The sequence below is a fragment of the Mastomys coucha genome, unplaced genomic scaffold (genome assembly GCF_008632895.1).
Source record: "Mastomys coucha isolate ucsf_1 unplaced genomic scaffold, UCSF_Mcou_1 pScaffold21, whole genome shotgun sequence".
Classification (NCBI taxonomy): Eukaryota; Metazoa; Chordata; class Mammalia; order Rodentia; family Muridae; genus Mastomys; species Mastomys coucha.
In genome coordinates this window covers 165,604,240-165,618,567 of record NW_022196904.1, presented here as the reverse complement: position 1 = coordinate 165,618,567, position 14,328 = coordinate 165,604,240, and the positions used below count along the sequence as shown (strand labels likewise).

At 41.1% G+C, this 14,328-nt stretch overlaps 1 protein-coding gene and 1 pseudogene across 1 annotated transcript; one reads left to right on the top strand and one right to left on the bottom strand.

Annotated features, from left to right (window-relative positions):
• The first annotated feature begins 3,069 nt into the window (after window positions 1–3,069).
• LOC116103763 (interferon-induced protein with tetratricopeptide repeats 1-like) lies at window positions 3,070–11,245 on the top strand. Its single transcript, XM_031390138.1, is given in 3 exon segments — window positions 3,070–3,271; window positions 9,106–9,778; window positions 9,780–11,245. Coding segments are annotated over 3 exon segments (1,419 nt in total). The 5' UTR covers window positions 3,070–3,239; the 3' UTR covers window positions 10,494–11,245.
• LOC116103767 lies at window positions 6,986–7,785 on the bottom strand (annotated as a pseudogene).
• Window positions 11,246–14,328: the final 3,083 nt, after the last annotated feature.

The following is a 14,328-nucleotide window of genomic DNA, read 5'->3' as shown; positions in this document are numbered from 1 at the left end:
TACACTCCAGATTTTATTCCCCACCTGCTGGTCCACCCTCTGACTGTTCCACATCCCATACCTTCTCCCTGCCCCCTGTCTCCATGAGGGTGTCTCCTCCCCCACAAGCCCCCACTCCACCAGACCTCTAAATTCCCTGAGGCCTTCAGTCTCTTGAGGGTTAGGTGCATGTTCTCTGACTGAACCCACACCTGGCAGTCCTCTGCTGTATGCGTGTTGGAGGCTTTGTATTAGCTGCTGTATGGTGCTTGGTTGGTGGTTCAGGGTCTGAGAGGTCTCAGGGGTCCAGGTTAATTGAGACTGCTGGTCCTCCTACAGGGCCTCCCTTCTTCTCAGCTTCTTCCAATTTTCCCCTAATTCAACCACAGGGATCAGCTGCTTCTTCTGTCCATTGGTTGGGCATAAATATCTGCATCTGACTCTTTCAGCTGCTTGTTTGGTCTTTCAGAGGGCAGTCATGATAGGTCCCTTTTTGTGAGCACTCCATAGCCTCAGTAATAGTGTCGGGCCTTGGGGCCTCCCCTTGAACTGGATCCCACTTTGGGCCTGTCACTGGACCTTCTTTTCCTCAGGCTCCTTTCCATTTCCTTACCTGTATTTCTTTCAGACAGGAACAATTGTGGGTGAGAGTTTTTGACTAGGCATTTATATCTTAAAGCTTATTTTGGCTTATTAGACAGATCTTTTTAAATACAGAACTGGAAGAAGGCAGCTGGGAGGGAGAGGCCCTCCTTTCAAGGGTTTCCTCTCACCCCACTCCACATGTATAGTTCTGAGTACCAGCGCTGAAGAGGCGTTCTAGATACCATGCTTGGCTGTGTTGCTTTAACTTGAGCCTGAAAATGGAAATATCTACATTGCCTTGGATTAAAGCTCAGAACAGAACTCTAGCATCTGTACAGAGATACCAGAGTCCCTGGGATAACAACACAGGGATAACAGGGATAACCTGAGGTATTTTTCTCAATGTCTGCTGGAGGGAAACTGCAGTGAGGTAGTTTTCTATTAGCTCAGGCTGGACTGATGAAGAAACTTGACCTACTGTGAAAATGGTGCTCACGGTTACTGAATGTTCTTGACCAATAGGCACAGTTTTCCTCTTGACCACAGCTCCATAAAGAAAGTCCTATTACTACCCTGGTTAACCTGTAAGTAAATCTGGCTTAGAAATATCAACCGAAGAAGCCAAGATCACATATCAAATTTACAGCAAAGTTCAATAAAGGCTGAGTAACAAGGTCTCCGGGGGGCCCTTTGGCACTGTTAAGTACAATCAGGTGTGTTTAAGGAAAACGAGACCAAAACACATTAATATTTTTCATTATGTGTGAGCTGGAGAGAAGAGAGAAAGTCCTCAGGAAAAGTTGTCTTCAGTTAACTCAAACTCAGGATCAAGACTAAGTCTTACTTACAGGAAACAGTCTAGTTAAAAGCCCCCTCATAGAAACCTGTCAGTTTTACCATACATTATAGGGAAGTCAATAATCTTATGTTGAAATGCACAGCTGCCAACTGCTCTCAGTCTTTGCCCCTTTGCTTATCTGGCTACACTGCTGCCTGCAAAAGCAAGATATAGAAACTAAGAACATGACTCAGGAGCACCCTACAAGGAAGCCTCAGAACCACACCTGTTCAAACTTTCTGCTTCCTCTGCTAGTCTGATGGAGAGTTACACTAGCCTTGGTCTCAGAAAAGTTTACTCATTGGCTAAACAATGAGTTTGGTTTGATGGGCGTTCTATGAAAATGTTGTGACTTTGTAGCAGGGGAAGAGCTTAAAAGCAACGAGGACAAGTCAAAAGGGCTGTATAAAATGCAGAATTAGATTCAAGTATCCACACTTCCCTAGGTGCTCTAGGCTCCATTTACCCGTGGAATCCTGGTTCCTAGAAACCACAGTACTTGCTAAGCACATGTTCTACTGGCCAATTCACATAAGGTTGTTTGGACCATTGAAAAGGTCACAGTTTCAGTCTCAGTGGACAGAGGAAGGGAATCCAAAACAATGGTAGGAAATTCACAGGAGGATGTAAATGATGTGGGCTTTATTGTTTTCAGACCAACATCTCAAAAACAAAACCAAACAGCAACAACAACAAAACATGGAAAAACCAAGCACCTGCAAACTCATTCTGCCACAAATGCTCTCTCTAGTGTTATGTTAGGCATAAATCATGGACCCTGCAATGCCTTTTTGGTATACGTGATCATAACAAAGTATTCTGCCATGTAAATGAAAATATACATCCCTGCCTCTGTTCCAACACTAGATGTCAAACCTCAGTCATGCCCTGGCAAAATGGCTACATGGAGCCCAACATGAAAAAGTCTTCTAACAATAATCTCATTAGCTTCCTAAATCAGCATGTATTTGTTGCTGGAACTTCCAACCCTAATCAGCCCATAAAAAACCCACAGAATCCAGTTATAATTATAAGCTGTATGCTAGATTGGGCAGACCTAACACTAAACTAACTTATTCCCCAGCTATAAGACCCCTTGTTACTTGTGGTTTCCTCTGGCCACGTGGTTCTGGTCCACCCTGGCTTCTCCTCTTCCACTGTCCTCTCTCCTTCCCCTCCTGTTCTCCTCCCCTTTAACTTTCCCCCACTCTCAAACCTCCAGTCCCACCTTTCCCTTCCTCTGTCTAATCAACAGCTCTAGCCATTATGGGCCAGTTAAAATGGCAGTGTTCCAAGGGGAAGCTTACAGACTGCTCATGGAAGGACAGAAGCTTGAGCCAGAGCAGAGGCTGGCAAGTAGACATAAGAGAACAAGGACTTCAGAGCAGTGGGGAAAGGAGAGGAAGCAGGTTTTGATTTGATAAGTTGACTGAGTCTTGGTGGAAAAAAAGAAGAAACTAATTTTAAAGGTTTTTTTTTTTGTGTGTTATTTTTATTGATAGGTCAGAAGTTTCTTTAAAATACATAGTGACATCACATCAGTACGTGAAGGATTGCTCCTCAGGTGTGGGGGCAACCTCATTTGAGGAAGCAGAATTAACACCACAATACAAACAGCACCAGACCAACCTACCACACTTCCTTATTATCAAAGCAGAGACAGCTCTCTTTAGGTTTCATTTTCTCTAAATTGGAACCTTGCCAGTTTCATCCAGGAATTGAGGGTATAGCAAACTCTGTGGTAATCCTTCCATGTATAAATACCTTGCTCATCCTAGCATCCCTAGAACACCTTGGATTGAGTTTGGAAGAGTCTCTGGGCCTGAACTAAAGTGCTATGGAGCAACTTCTGTCTCCCAACAACATGAGGTAAAGGCTTTCTCTTCTTTGCTCTCTTTATTTCTGTATATGCTGACTCTAAACTTAGAGCCTTAAGTGACCTGATCCCAGACATGCTTCCTCCTATGGAGTCATCCCGTTCATGGTTCTGATGTTGATAAGTTTCCACAGTCTGCTCAGTGGGGAAGGTTTTGGGTAAGAAGCAAACAGCAGGGATATCATAATAACCATAGGCCTTGTGAGGGGGCAACAGAATGTAGATTCAGTAGATCTAGAAGGGCCCTGAGCCCTAGATCTCACAAGGAGTTTCTCTAAAACCTTGGTGGACAACCCAACCACCATCTATGCAAAGGGCAACTTGCTGGATGCTTACAAAAAATATGGAGACCTTCCCCTTTTGCTGGGGGCCAGCCATGGTTGAGTTTTCTTGTTGGATTTTTTTGAAGCAGTGAAGCAGAGGGGGAAGAATGTTGGTGGAGTGTAATATTTCTGCCTTAGGAGATCTGGGAGTAAGACTTTGTCTTAGGAGATGTTTAGGGTTGCTGTATAACAATAGTTTACTTATCTAAGTCTAAATAATTTTGCTACTGTAGCTGACCCGCCTTCTAAGTTCCTCAGAGGATAGAACCTGTAGTCTCTGGCACTTAGCACCTCATCCTACAATAGCAGGAGATTAAGAAAAGGATTACTTGCCAGAACCTTTTCCCATTTGTCCAGGTGCCTCTTGCTTGTTGGGCTAGGGGAAGTTTGTAGCAATAAACTTCTAATGAATCAGAAGAAGAGAATAATGCTCACAGAAGGAAAAACTTTTATATAAGCAAATATGCATAAACTCACATAAAGTAATATGCAGATTTACACATGACTATCTATACATTTTCATTCCATCCAGTTAGGCACAGCTTGCATGCATTCTCACAATTACATACTTACATCCATCCATACTTAACGTATGCACGTGGAGCTAAAAACTAAGCACCAATGCAGAAAAACTCACTCACTCTGGATGAAAAATGAACTCCAATCTTAGAAAAGGCTTCTATCCTTTTAATGCTAAACCTATTAAACCCACATTTGTAAGTAAGTAGAAAGCTTTGTTCCTTTTATAAGACTAAGCCTGCCTTGTTATTAAGAAAAGACCTGTTCTGTCCCATGGTAAGGACAAGCCTGGCTGCCCCTTCTGCTCTCTGCAGCTTCTTTTTTTTCTCTTTCTCTCTGCATTCTGCACATTACTCTCTTAGTTTTTTATGTTACCTATAGTTTCTAGTTATTCCACTCTGTATTCTCCCTCTAATCTTGTTCTCTCCTGCTCTCATATCACAATAATGCTCTTTCTCTCAATATATGTCTTTACTTCTAAGTTCTTCTTGAGTTCAGTACTGTCTAAAAAGTACTCTGTATCCTGGGTAAAAAAAAAAATTATCCTCAGTTCTGTTCTAAAAGGTTCTGTTCAGATCTGTCTAAAACGTGTTGTGTCTAAAAAGTTCTCCACAGCCTTCTGACCCAGGATCAACTGAAAAACCTTGTGAAATAGGAATTATGAAGGATTAGCTTATTCTGTCTCAGGAGAACTAAGCTGTCAACTAACTTGTATCTTGAGTCCTCTCATGGACAGTATGGGTGTGTAGAAGAAATAGGCAATTTCTGCCCAGTGGCTACCTTGCCATGATAAATAACCTTGCCTGGAGGTGAAGATGCTCAGTATCTTCTTTGAACCAAAGAAAGGGGCTGCTGTCAGGAGCAGATATGTCTCAGCATCAAGTGATCAAATATCATTAATTGTCACATTCTATGGATCTCTGATGTTTTAGAAAACTATCTATCTATGCAAAGTATATCTGAGCTGTTAAGCCTTAACTACTCTCTGCCCTCTCTAATTGAAATGTTTTGAAGAAAACCTTTTAATTAACTCAGATCCATGAGTTTGTAATATGGCCCTTAACTCGTATTACTTAAACATTTAAAAACAGTTTGTAATAGTAGCTATAGAAGAACTGGGTCTAAGCTTTGTATTTTTAAGTCTTTGTATCAATAGAAGAAAATTATATCAATGAAAACCTTCAATCTATATCACAATAAATCAAAAATAAATTCTGTACTAATGTCAGAAATTATAACTTTAACTTTGTAACAATTATAAAGATTTCTACCAGTGTAAGATATAGCTATGTGATGTTTTGTTTAAGAGTAAATTTGATAACCTATTCCTATTTTTTTATTTCTCTAATTTCTATGATATTACTATATACCCCTTCTCTCTTAAACCATGAGAAGCATTGTAAATGTGACACAGGTTCTAACATTGCTTTTACCATATCCTTCTAGTTTTGGGAGATTATTCTATTTTTAATAGCCCAAGAAGTCAGGATTTGTTTTACAAATGGTGAATGCATTCCAAAATTAGTGACACTTTCCTTAAATTACTTCAGTTATAACACATCCACGGGTTGCCATTCAAATTCCAGATAACCCTGTGGAAGATCATCACCTGGAGGTTTTTTGTTATGTACTAACCGGATAGACTAAAGTTTGTTTTCTTTTTTCTTTTTCTTTTTCTTTTTTCTTTCGGTATTCTGAGACAGGGTTTCTCTGTATAGCCCTGGCTGTCCTGGAACTCACTCTGTAGACCAGGCTGACCTGGAACTCAGAAATCTGCCTGCCTCTGCCTCCCAAGTGCTGGGATTAAAGGCATGCGCCACCACCCTCCGGCTCTAAAGTTTGTTTTCTAATGACCTTTTGTTGGCTTTCTCTAACTTTGTCTTCTGTCTTTATGTCTTCTACATGAGTACTTCCCTTTATTTGGATTTTAAATTCTTCCCTTAAGGTCTGTGTCCATGCTTCATATTTCTCCTTTTGACACTTCTGTTCCTTGAGTTCCTGTATTCTCTGCTCAAGGTTCTGCCTCCACATTTTAATTTTTCTTTATATTGCAACTCTGATATTCTGCTATCCATTTTATTTTTTTAGAAATGGAGGTTTTTATTGTTTTTTTTTTTTTTTTTTTTTTTTTTTTTTTTTTTTTTTTTTTTTTTTTTTTTTTTTTTTTTTTTTTTTTTTTTGGTCCACACAGAGAATTTCATATTATTTGGCAGCACAGAGTCCTCTGTGGGTCATGTGCCGCTAGAGGTTGAGGGTCTAGCACAGGTAATCAGGCCTGTGCAGAACTGAGACTTTCAAAAACCAGAGGAGTGAGGAAGGGCTGCAAGTGTTGGTGTCACATCTGGCTTGTTTCAGTTTCCCCACTGGGCACAAGAGGGTGAAGTCTGAGAGTCTTGGGAAAGCAAATTTAGTGCCTCAGAATGCCTACAGTATTTTAAAGCTCAGTGTACCCCAAGATTTTGGGGGCAACACCCCACAAAAGCCCTGTTTTCTTTCATTAACCCGCCTGCAGTTTCCACGGGTTCACAAACCATAGACTGATGTGAAAGAGATGAAAAAACCGGAAGTTCTTTGGGGCCAGCCTCTCCCACAGCCCACTGGGAAATGCACAGCCTCGCTATCCCACCAAGGACATCCATGAACCCTGCCTTGTGGGTCGATCCTGGGAAGGAAGTGAGGCATGGTGGGTGAGCATAGATAGCACAAACTTGTCATTCCAGCCCTTGGGAAACTGAAGCAGGACTGTAGTGAGTTCCAGGCTAGAGAGAGAGATACAGATTTCAAAACACAAAACACAATGAAAACCCCAAAACCCACACAGGGATGCTGATGCAATGCGGGAGCTGGCGCCGCACCCCTGGGTGCTCAGTAGCTGGGTTTCTCCTGGCACTAAGCCAGGTACTCAGGGGCCTCGCCTTGGCCCTCACCAACCCCGCCCCCACAGGAACTCCGTCAGCTGTAGAACCCTGTAGGCAATACTTGGGGTCATATATCTGCCTCCCCAGTCTGAAGACCTGGTAGCTCTGGTTGGCGCCCTGTGTAGCCCATTTGCAGGAACATGGAAGAGTGTTGCACTTGTCGATGCCCAGCTTGGTGTCGCAGATGTGCCTCCTGGTCCCTGGAGCCATCATGCCCACCTGGCTGGCACATTTGTTGGTGCCCATTCTGAAGCCTGATGATGCACTGGCCAGCCTTCATGGTGGCGTTGTCAAAGTTTCTCTCCTGTTTCTCTGAATATTTGACCCCGATGTCCACACCACTCTGCAGCCCCTTGGACTTAGCCTTTCCCACCAGCGCAAGCAGATACTCATGAACTTGTGTTATATTACCACTCTCAAACAGGTTACTGGCTTCGAACAGGTCCATGGGGTTCGTGCTGTAGCTGACCATGGCCTGATGAAATTGGAGAGGTTTTCTAGCTGGTGCCAGTTCTGCAGAGAGCAGTTGATTTGGGGGACAGAGCCCTGCTGCAGCTTGTTCATGGGTGTAAAAACCCCATCATTTAAACCCTTCTGGAAGTCAGGGCCAATGGAGCGGCCTGTGTGTCCCTCTATCCAGCTTCGGAGTTCGGCTTCCTTCTAGGGATCATATTTGGACAGGAGCGGGTTCTTGACCTCAGCTGAGAGACCATAGGCCCAGCCCTTGTTGAACTGCATGGAGCCCATGGCACAGGACCCTGGCATGAAACAGGAGGACCAGAGGGGCCAGCAGAGGGTCCATTTTATTTTGATTGATTAATTTTAAAAGGTTATTTTCCAAGTCTTGCTTCCAATCCTCATTATTTTCCTCTCTGCTACTCAGTCTGATCTGTGGGCAGTCGTATCCTTTGTTGTAGCATCTTTTTCAGCTCCTGTCTCCCACATTCATTTTCATCTTTCTGTCTTTTGTTCTGATTTATAATTTCCTGTGTCTTCAATGCTAGTGTTTCTCTAGGACATGATGCCTAGTCTTAAATTTTACTTTCTGTTGTTTATGTTGGCTCTATAATTTCCTGTGTCTTCTGTTCCAAGCCCTGCTTCCACATTCTTAGCTTCTCTTTATGTTGTAATTCTGATATTACAGCATCTGCCTTATTTTGATCTTCTAGCTTTAGTAAATTATTCTCTAGATTTGCTTCCAAATTTTATCTCTATCTCCTTGCTGTTCAGTCTGATTTGTGAATCACTGAACCCTTTTTTCTAGCATCTCTTCCAGGTCCTGTCTCCAACCTTTCTTTTCCTCTTTCTGTTGGTAGTCTTGACCTATAAAATCCTGAACCTTTAGTTCTAGTGTTACCTGAAATATCTTTTCTAAGGCAAGCAATATTCTTTATCTAGAGTCCTGTCTTTTGAGAAGATACAATAGATCAAGACAATAAATATTGCAATACCAGTAAATGACAAGGTGTCTATCTCCTTTAACTCCATGCCAATCAAACCATTCAGAATATCATCCCTTAAAGCCCAAAAGATATTTATTTTGTTTCTCATCTTTAAGTATCAATGTATGATGCTTATTACCTGATCTGGGGCTTTTTGTATCTTTGACTCTTTCTGCTGTTCGGTTCAGAGACTGGCTATCTGGGTTACAGTAGATGGGGGAGATTCAGGGAAGCAAACACAAAAAGGCTCTCTCAGGTGTAGATGCCCAGCCGGTGTTACAAAGGGAAAACTTGGAAAGAAGGAAACATTTGAAGTGTAAATAAATAAAATATCCAGTTAAAACATTAAGATAAAAAAATAGTTAAAAGCTGACCAACATGGCTTAAACTCTCTTGATATTAATGAAATTATTTTAATTGGACTTTAGATTTTTTTTTGTAACCAAATGGAAGCACCATTAAGTGAGGTGCATTATTCAAATTGTTATGTAAAATGAATTCCCTATGAGAGATTAATAAACACAGGGATATTGGGAGGGGGGATGTTTGGTGACTTAAACTGATGGTTGATTCCCAATGTACAGAATGTATAAAAGGTATCAGTAACTTGGCTCTGTTTTTACAGTGAAGAATCTCCTAGAAGTCTCATATATACCAGACTGGTTGAGCTGAGATGCCACTTCACATGGAATTTGGTTATAGAAGATGTGGACATGCCTGATTTGGAAGTAAGAATCTCAGAGACTGAGTTCCTTGATATTAACTACAGTATCGGGATGCACAACCTCCTGGCCTACGTGAAACACCTGAAAGGCCAGCAGGAGGAAGCTCTGAAGAGCTTGAAAGAAGCTGAAGACTTGATCCAGAGAGAGCAGTTGGGCAAGAGAAGCCTGGTGACATGGGGCAACTGTGCCTGGGTGCATTACCACAGGGGCAGCTTGGCAGAAGCCCAGATCTACCTGGACAAGGTGGAGAAGGTTTGCAAGGAATTTGCAAGTCCCTTCCCCTACAGACTGGAATGTGCTGAGATGGACTGTGAGGAAGGCTGGGCCTTGCTGAAGTGTAGAGGAAAAAATTATAAACGAGCCCGGGACTGCTTTGCAAAGGCTCTGGAAAGGGAGCCTGAAAACCCCGAATTCAACAATGGCTATGCAGTTGCAGCCTATCACCTGGATTACTATGGTGGAACTTCTCTAGAACCCTTAAGGAAGGCTGTCAGCTTGAAACCAGAAGATCTACGCATTAAAGTTCTCCTTGCCCAAAAGCTTCAGGATTTAGGCAAGACAAATGAAGGAGAAAAAATACATTGAAGAAGCTCTGCCTAGAATATCTCCCCAGAATAATCTCTTTGGATATGTAGCCAAATTTTACCGAAAGAAAGGTTTAGTGGTGGAAGCTCTCAAGTACCTTGAGAGAGCCTTGCAAACAAAACCTTCCTCTGTCTACTTGCATTTCCAGATTGGCCTTTGCCATAAAAGACAACTGATTCAAATAAAGAAAGGTAGAAACATGCGACTTACAGGGGAGGATAGAGAGAGAGCAGACCGATCCATCCATTTGGCTATATGCTATTTTAAAAAGACTTTAGAACTGAAGCCCACATATGAGATGGCTTATGTCAATCTGGCTGAAATGTACTTAGAGATTGATCAATTTACAGAGGCAGAGGTCAATTTTCAGAAAGTATTGAGCATGAGCAACTTGGAAGACTATATGCAGCAAGAGATTCATTTACGCTATGGCAACTTCCAACAATTCCATAAGAAATCAGAAGAGACAGCCATTACCCATTACTTAAAAGGCCTGAAAATAGAGGTGACTTCTCACTCCAGGGATAAACTTCTCAAGGCTTTGGAGAAGCTGGCTCAAAGACGCATTGACCAGAATATTCATGTCCTGGAAAGCTTGAGCCTCCTTGGCTTTGTCTACAGACTGAAAGGGGACACAAGTGAAGCCTTGTCATGCTACGAGAAGGCCCTGAGGCTCACAGGAGCAGTGAACCCTGAGTTTTGAGGTAGAGCTTATTAAGTGGCTTATTAAGCATTGAGCATGTCTCCCCAGTCTACTATTGTTTTGTAGTTGTTGCCTCAAATATATAGACCCCAATGAAACCAGATGCAGGTGATGCCTTTCCTATTTCTTGCCTTTCTACAGCCCTGAGTTTTTTTGTCACAGACCTGTGAGTGTGTGACAGGAGTGTCCATTCTCCTGCCACACATTGCTTCCCATTTTCTTTATGAGTGTGCCTTTGGCATGCATGACCTATACCATCAGTCTCCCAGTACCCTGATCAAAGGACAGTTAACATATTAAAGCTTACTTTTTATGGGATTTTCCAAACATTAGCAACATCAGAGAGCTAAATAAATGAGCAATGGTCAGCATTAAAAGGAAGAGGAATTCAAGATATCCTTATGATGTTTCAGTCCATAGTTCTATTTTCATAGGCTATTTTACTGTAGCCATAACCTGCTGGTCCATGACCTCCAACCTAATAATCAATGCACTTTTTTTGTATACAGGTAGGCACCTCTATTTCAGAAAATTGTGGTGGATTTCTCAGGTCCAAATACATCGTTCTTTATTTACCACTAAGAAAACTTCAATGCTTCAGGAAGACAGAGTAAAGGAGTAACCTCTTTGGAATGTGCCAACAATGACATCCTAGCTACATGACACCATTCAGACTATTGAGAGCTGTATGGTATTGCCTTGTTATTTTCCTAACCATATCATATTCATTAAAGTCTGCTAATATCACAGAATCATGAATGTAATTTTTTTGGAACATTAAGATTGGTATTGTATGTTTGGATGGAACCAGAACATAGCAAAATTAACCTGCATAAGGCTAGGAGGGCCAAAGCAAGGATGCACTGGGAAAATAGACACTACTGAATCTTTTTTTTTTCTTTTGTTTTTTTGGAGACAGGGTTTCTCTGAGTAGCCCTGGCTGTCCTAGAGCTTACTCTGTAGACCACGATGACCTCGAACTCAGAAATCCGCCTGCCTCTGCCTCCTAAGTGATGGGGTTAAAGGCGTGTGCCACCACTGCCTGGCAACACTACTGAGTCTTAAAGAATACATGGGAGAAAGAGGGAGGAGTGAAGATTTCCAGAAGAATGTCTGAGAACCCATAAGAAATCGTACTAGTAACTCCCTATGTGAAAATGCTTATAATACCTGTAAGCCACTGTGTACACACCGAGTTTAAATGAAAAAATTCCATTTGGCTTGATAATGTCCCCCCAAAGAACCACACACTTACAAAAAAAAAATCCCAGTCCCAGGCATGAGAAGGTCCTTTTGATTTGTAGGTCAGGGAAGGTGGAAAGTTAAATTCCTATTATTGAAGACACCATGCACCTTACACCTTTGGCCCAAGAGACCCAAGGTGGATTTGACCTAAAAACTTCCTACCTGAGAAGTAGTTTTACACAAAAGGGAAACAAGGAATATTGCTACCCAGCTATGCTGCCTATAAACTCCAACTACATCCAGCATGGCACTTGGATAACCCTAAGGATGCAGTAGTAGCAAGCATACCTTTCTTATAACCAACATTTCACAAATGTATCTAAAACCTTGATCAACAAGAAGAAGCCCTTGCCTGGTAATGTAACCCTGTTCAACTCTTAGGACTAGTGAAGTCATAGATCTTAGAAGAGATCCTACAACTACCATGTTACTAAAGCAACCTCATCTCTACCTACTTCCAAAACCCATCCTCTTATCCATAAATGAGTGTATTCCCATCAAGAAATTCTCTTTGTAACAGAAAGACCATTGTAGAAAACTACAACTAGTCAGTCAAAGTACAGAGCTATGAAGCCTAATCCCAACATATACACCTATATTCCTATATATTCCTGCACCTGAGGATTGGCGATCATTGCAGAAGGGAAAGTGGGAAAAAAAATTAAACACAAAATGAATAGGAAGTTTCGTGTGAGTTTTTGTCTCCTGTAAATTTCAAAAGCACCATGCCCACCAAGTCTCCCCATATAACTGCCCAATCAGGACTGAACAAGAAAGAAACCAATGGGCATGCTAAAGTGGACGTGGAAATGCTCAGGAGTCCTCAACCTTAGGCAAAGAACTATAGGCAACTAATGGATGGTGAGAATGGGAGCAATAATCTTTCCCAGGAAGAATGTACTAGTTGGCTATGCCATACCAAATGGTCAGCTCTGAAAAGATACACAAATAAGTACCATTACTAATACTGTGCATGTGTATGATGTGTGATACAACATAGATAGATAGATAGATAGATAGATAGATAGATAGATAGATAGATAGATAGAAAGATAGATAGATAGATGAATGGATGGGAGGGTTGATAAATCTATACATAAATACATAGATGGTATATAGATAGATGGTAGGTATATAGATATACAGGAACAAAGGAAACGAAGGAGGCACAAGAGGGGTAGGGAGGCATGGAAGAAGGAGAGAGAGAATTAGGGAGAGGAAGACCATACAAAAAAATCTCCGAAAAGAACTGTATAAAAAACTCTTAACCTGAACTCAGCAATCATTTCAATTCATTTGTAAGCAAACAAAATGAGTACTTTTTATATGTTACAGATTTGGGATAGTTTGCTATAACTAAAAGAGTTTGTCTTCATTTTCCTCTGTATATTTGTTTTGTTGGAATATGGCAATTACATTGTCTCCTTCATCTACTGGATTTTGGTATAGAGAAAAAAACACTATAGATAAAAGTACTTGGAGCCCGATACTCTCAGATGTGATACCTACCACCTTCTAAACTAGACCTGTACAATGAGGAAAGCTTAGGAACTGGTAAGAACTCTGTTTGAGATGGCACAATCCTTTCCATACATGCTCCTATGGCTTGTGTTTGTTCCCGTGTTTGTTAATTTTTTTCTTAAATTTCACCATTGTAGGACAGGTGTCTTATAATACCCAAAACTGAGAGTGTGTTGTGTTTGTGAGGGACATGTGCCATAATCATGCAGCATTTAATTAGAATTATTCCATAGATGATGACAGATGGGGGTATGTGACAAGAAGGACTACAGGGTACATTTATTTATTATGCTATTGTCCCTTGTATTAGGCTCTCATTTTATATATAAATATGATAGACTTTAATTAAAATTACATGTATGTATTCTGGATGATGATGTTCTGATACATATATGTGCTGTGAAATGGCTGCACCAATATATGAATGTGACTCACCTTGAGTACTTATTTTTTCATAGTAAGAACACTCAGAATCTACTCTTTAACTAATTCTCATCATTATTGTCTTCATCTTCTGTGCTTCATTGTCATGCTTCTATAACTAATTTTTTTAGATAGGTTCTTGCTGTATTGTTCAGTGTGGCCTAAAACATACCCTGCAATTTAAGCTGGCCTTCTGCTCTCCATATTGCGACAGAAGTGCATTACGGGCCCTGCTTGCTCTGTAAGTATACCATTTGGCTAATCTCAAACTCCCTTGAAGATCCCAGTTTTTAGTAAGTGTATTATGTGTCTCTCAGAGGCTGCTTAGCGTGTGGAGTTTTTCTCCAGTTCTAAATCTAGAGAGACAGATCCATATACTGCAATGTTTTTCCCCCCAGGTACACACCTCCAAACTAGTTTCCAGTGACAAAACTAACTAGGCAATCATTTCAGAATTTACTTCACATATTTTGTCCAGAATTTAGTTCCCCATCTAAGAGAAAGAAACTTACTCAACATCTAATCCTATTTTCATGTTATTCCTTTGTTGTGCATAGCCCGTGGCTATAAATTATACTTATAAATGCATTAAAAAGTGACTTCAGAGCTGAGCTTGGGTCCACACACCTGAAATCCCAGAAGTAGG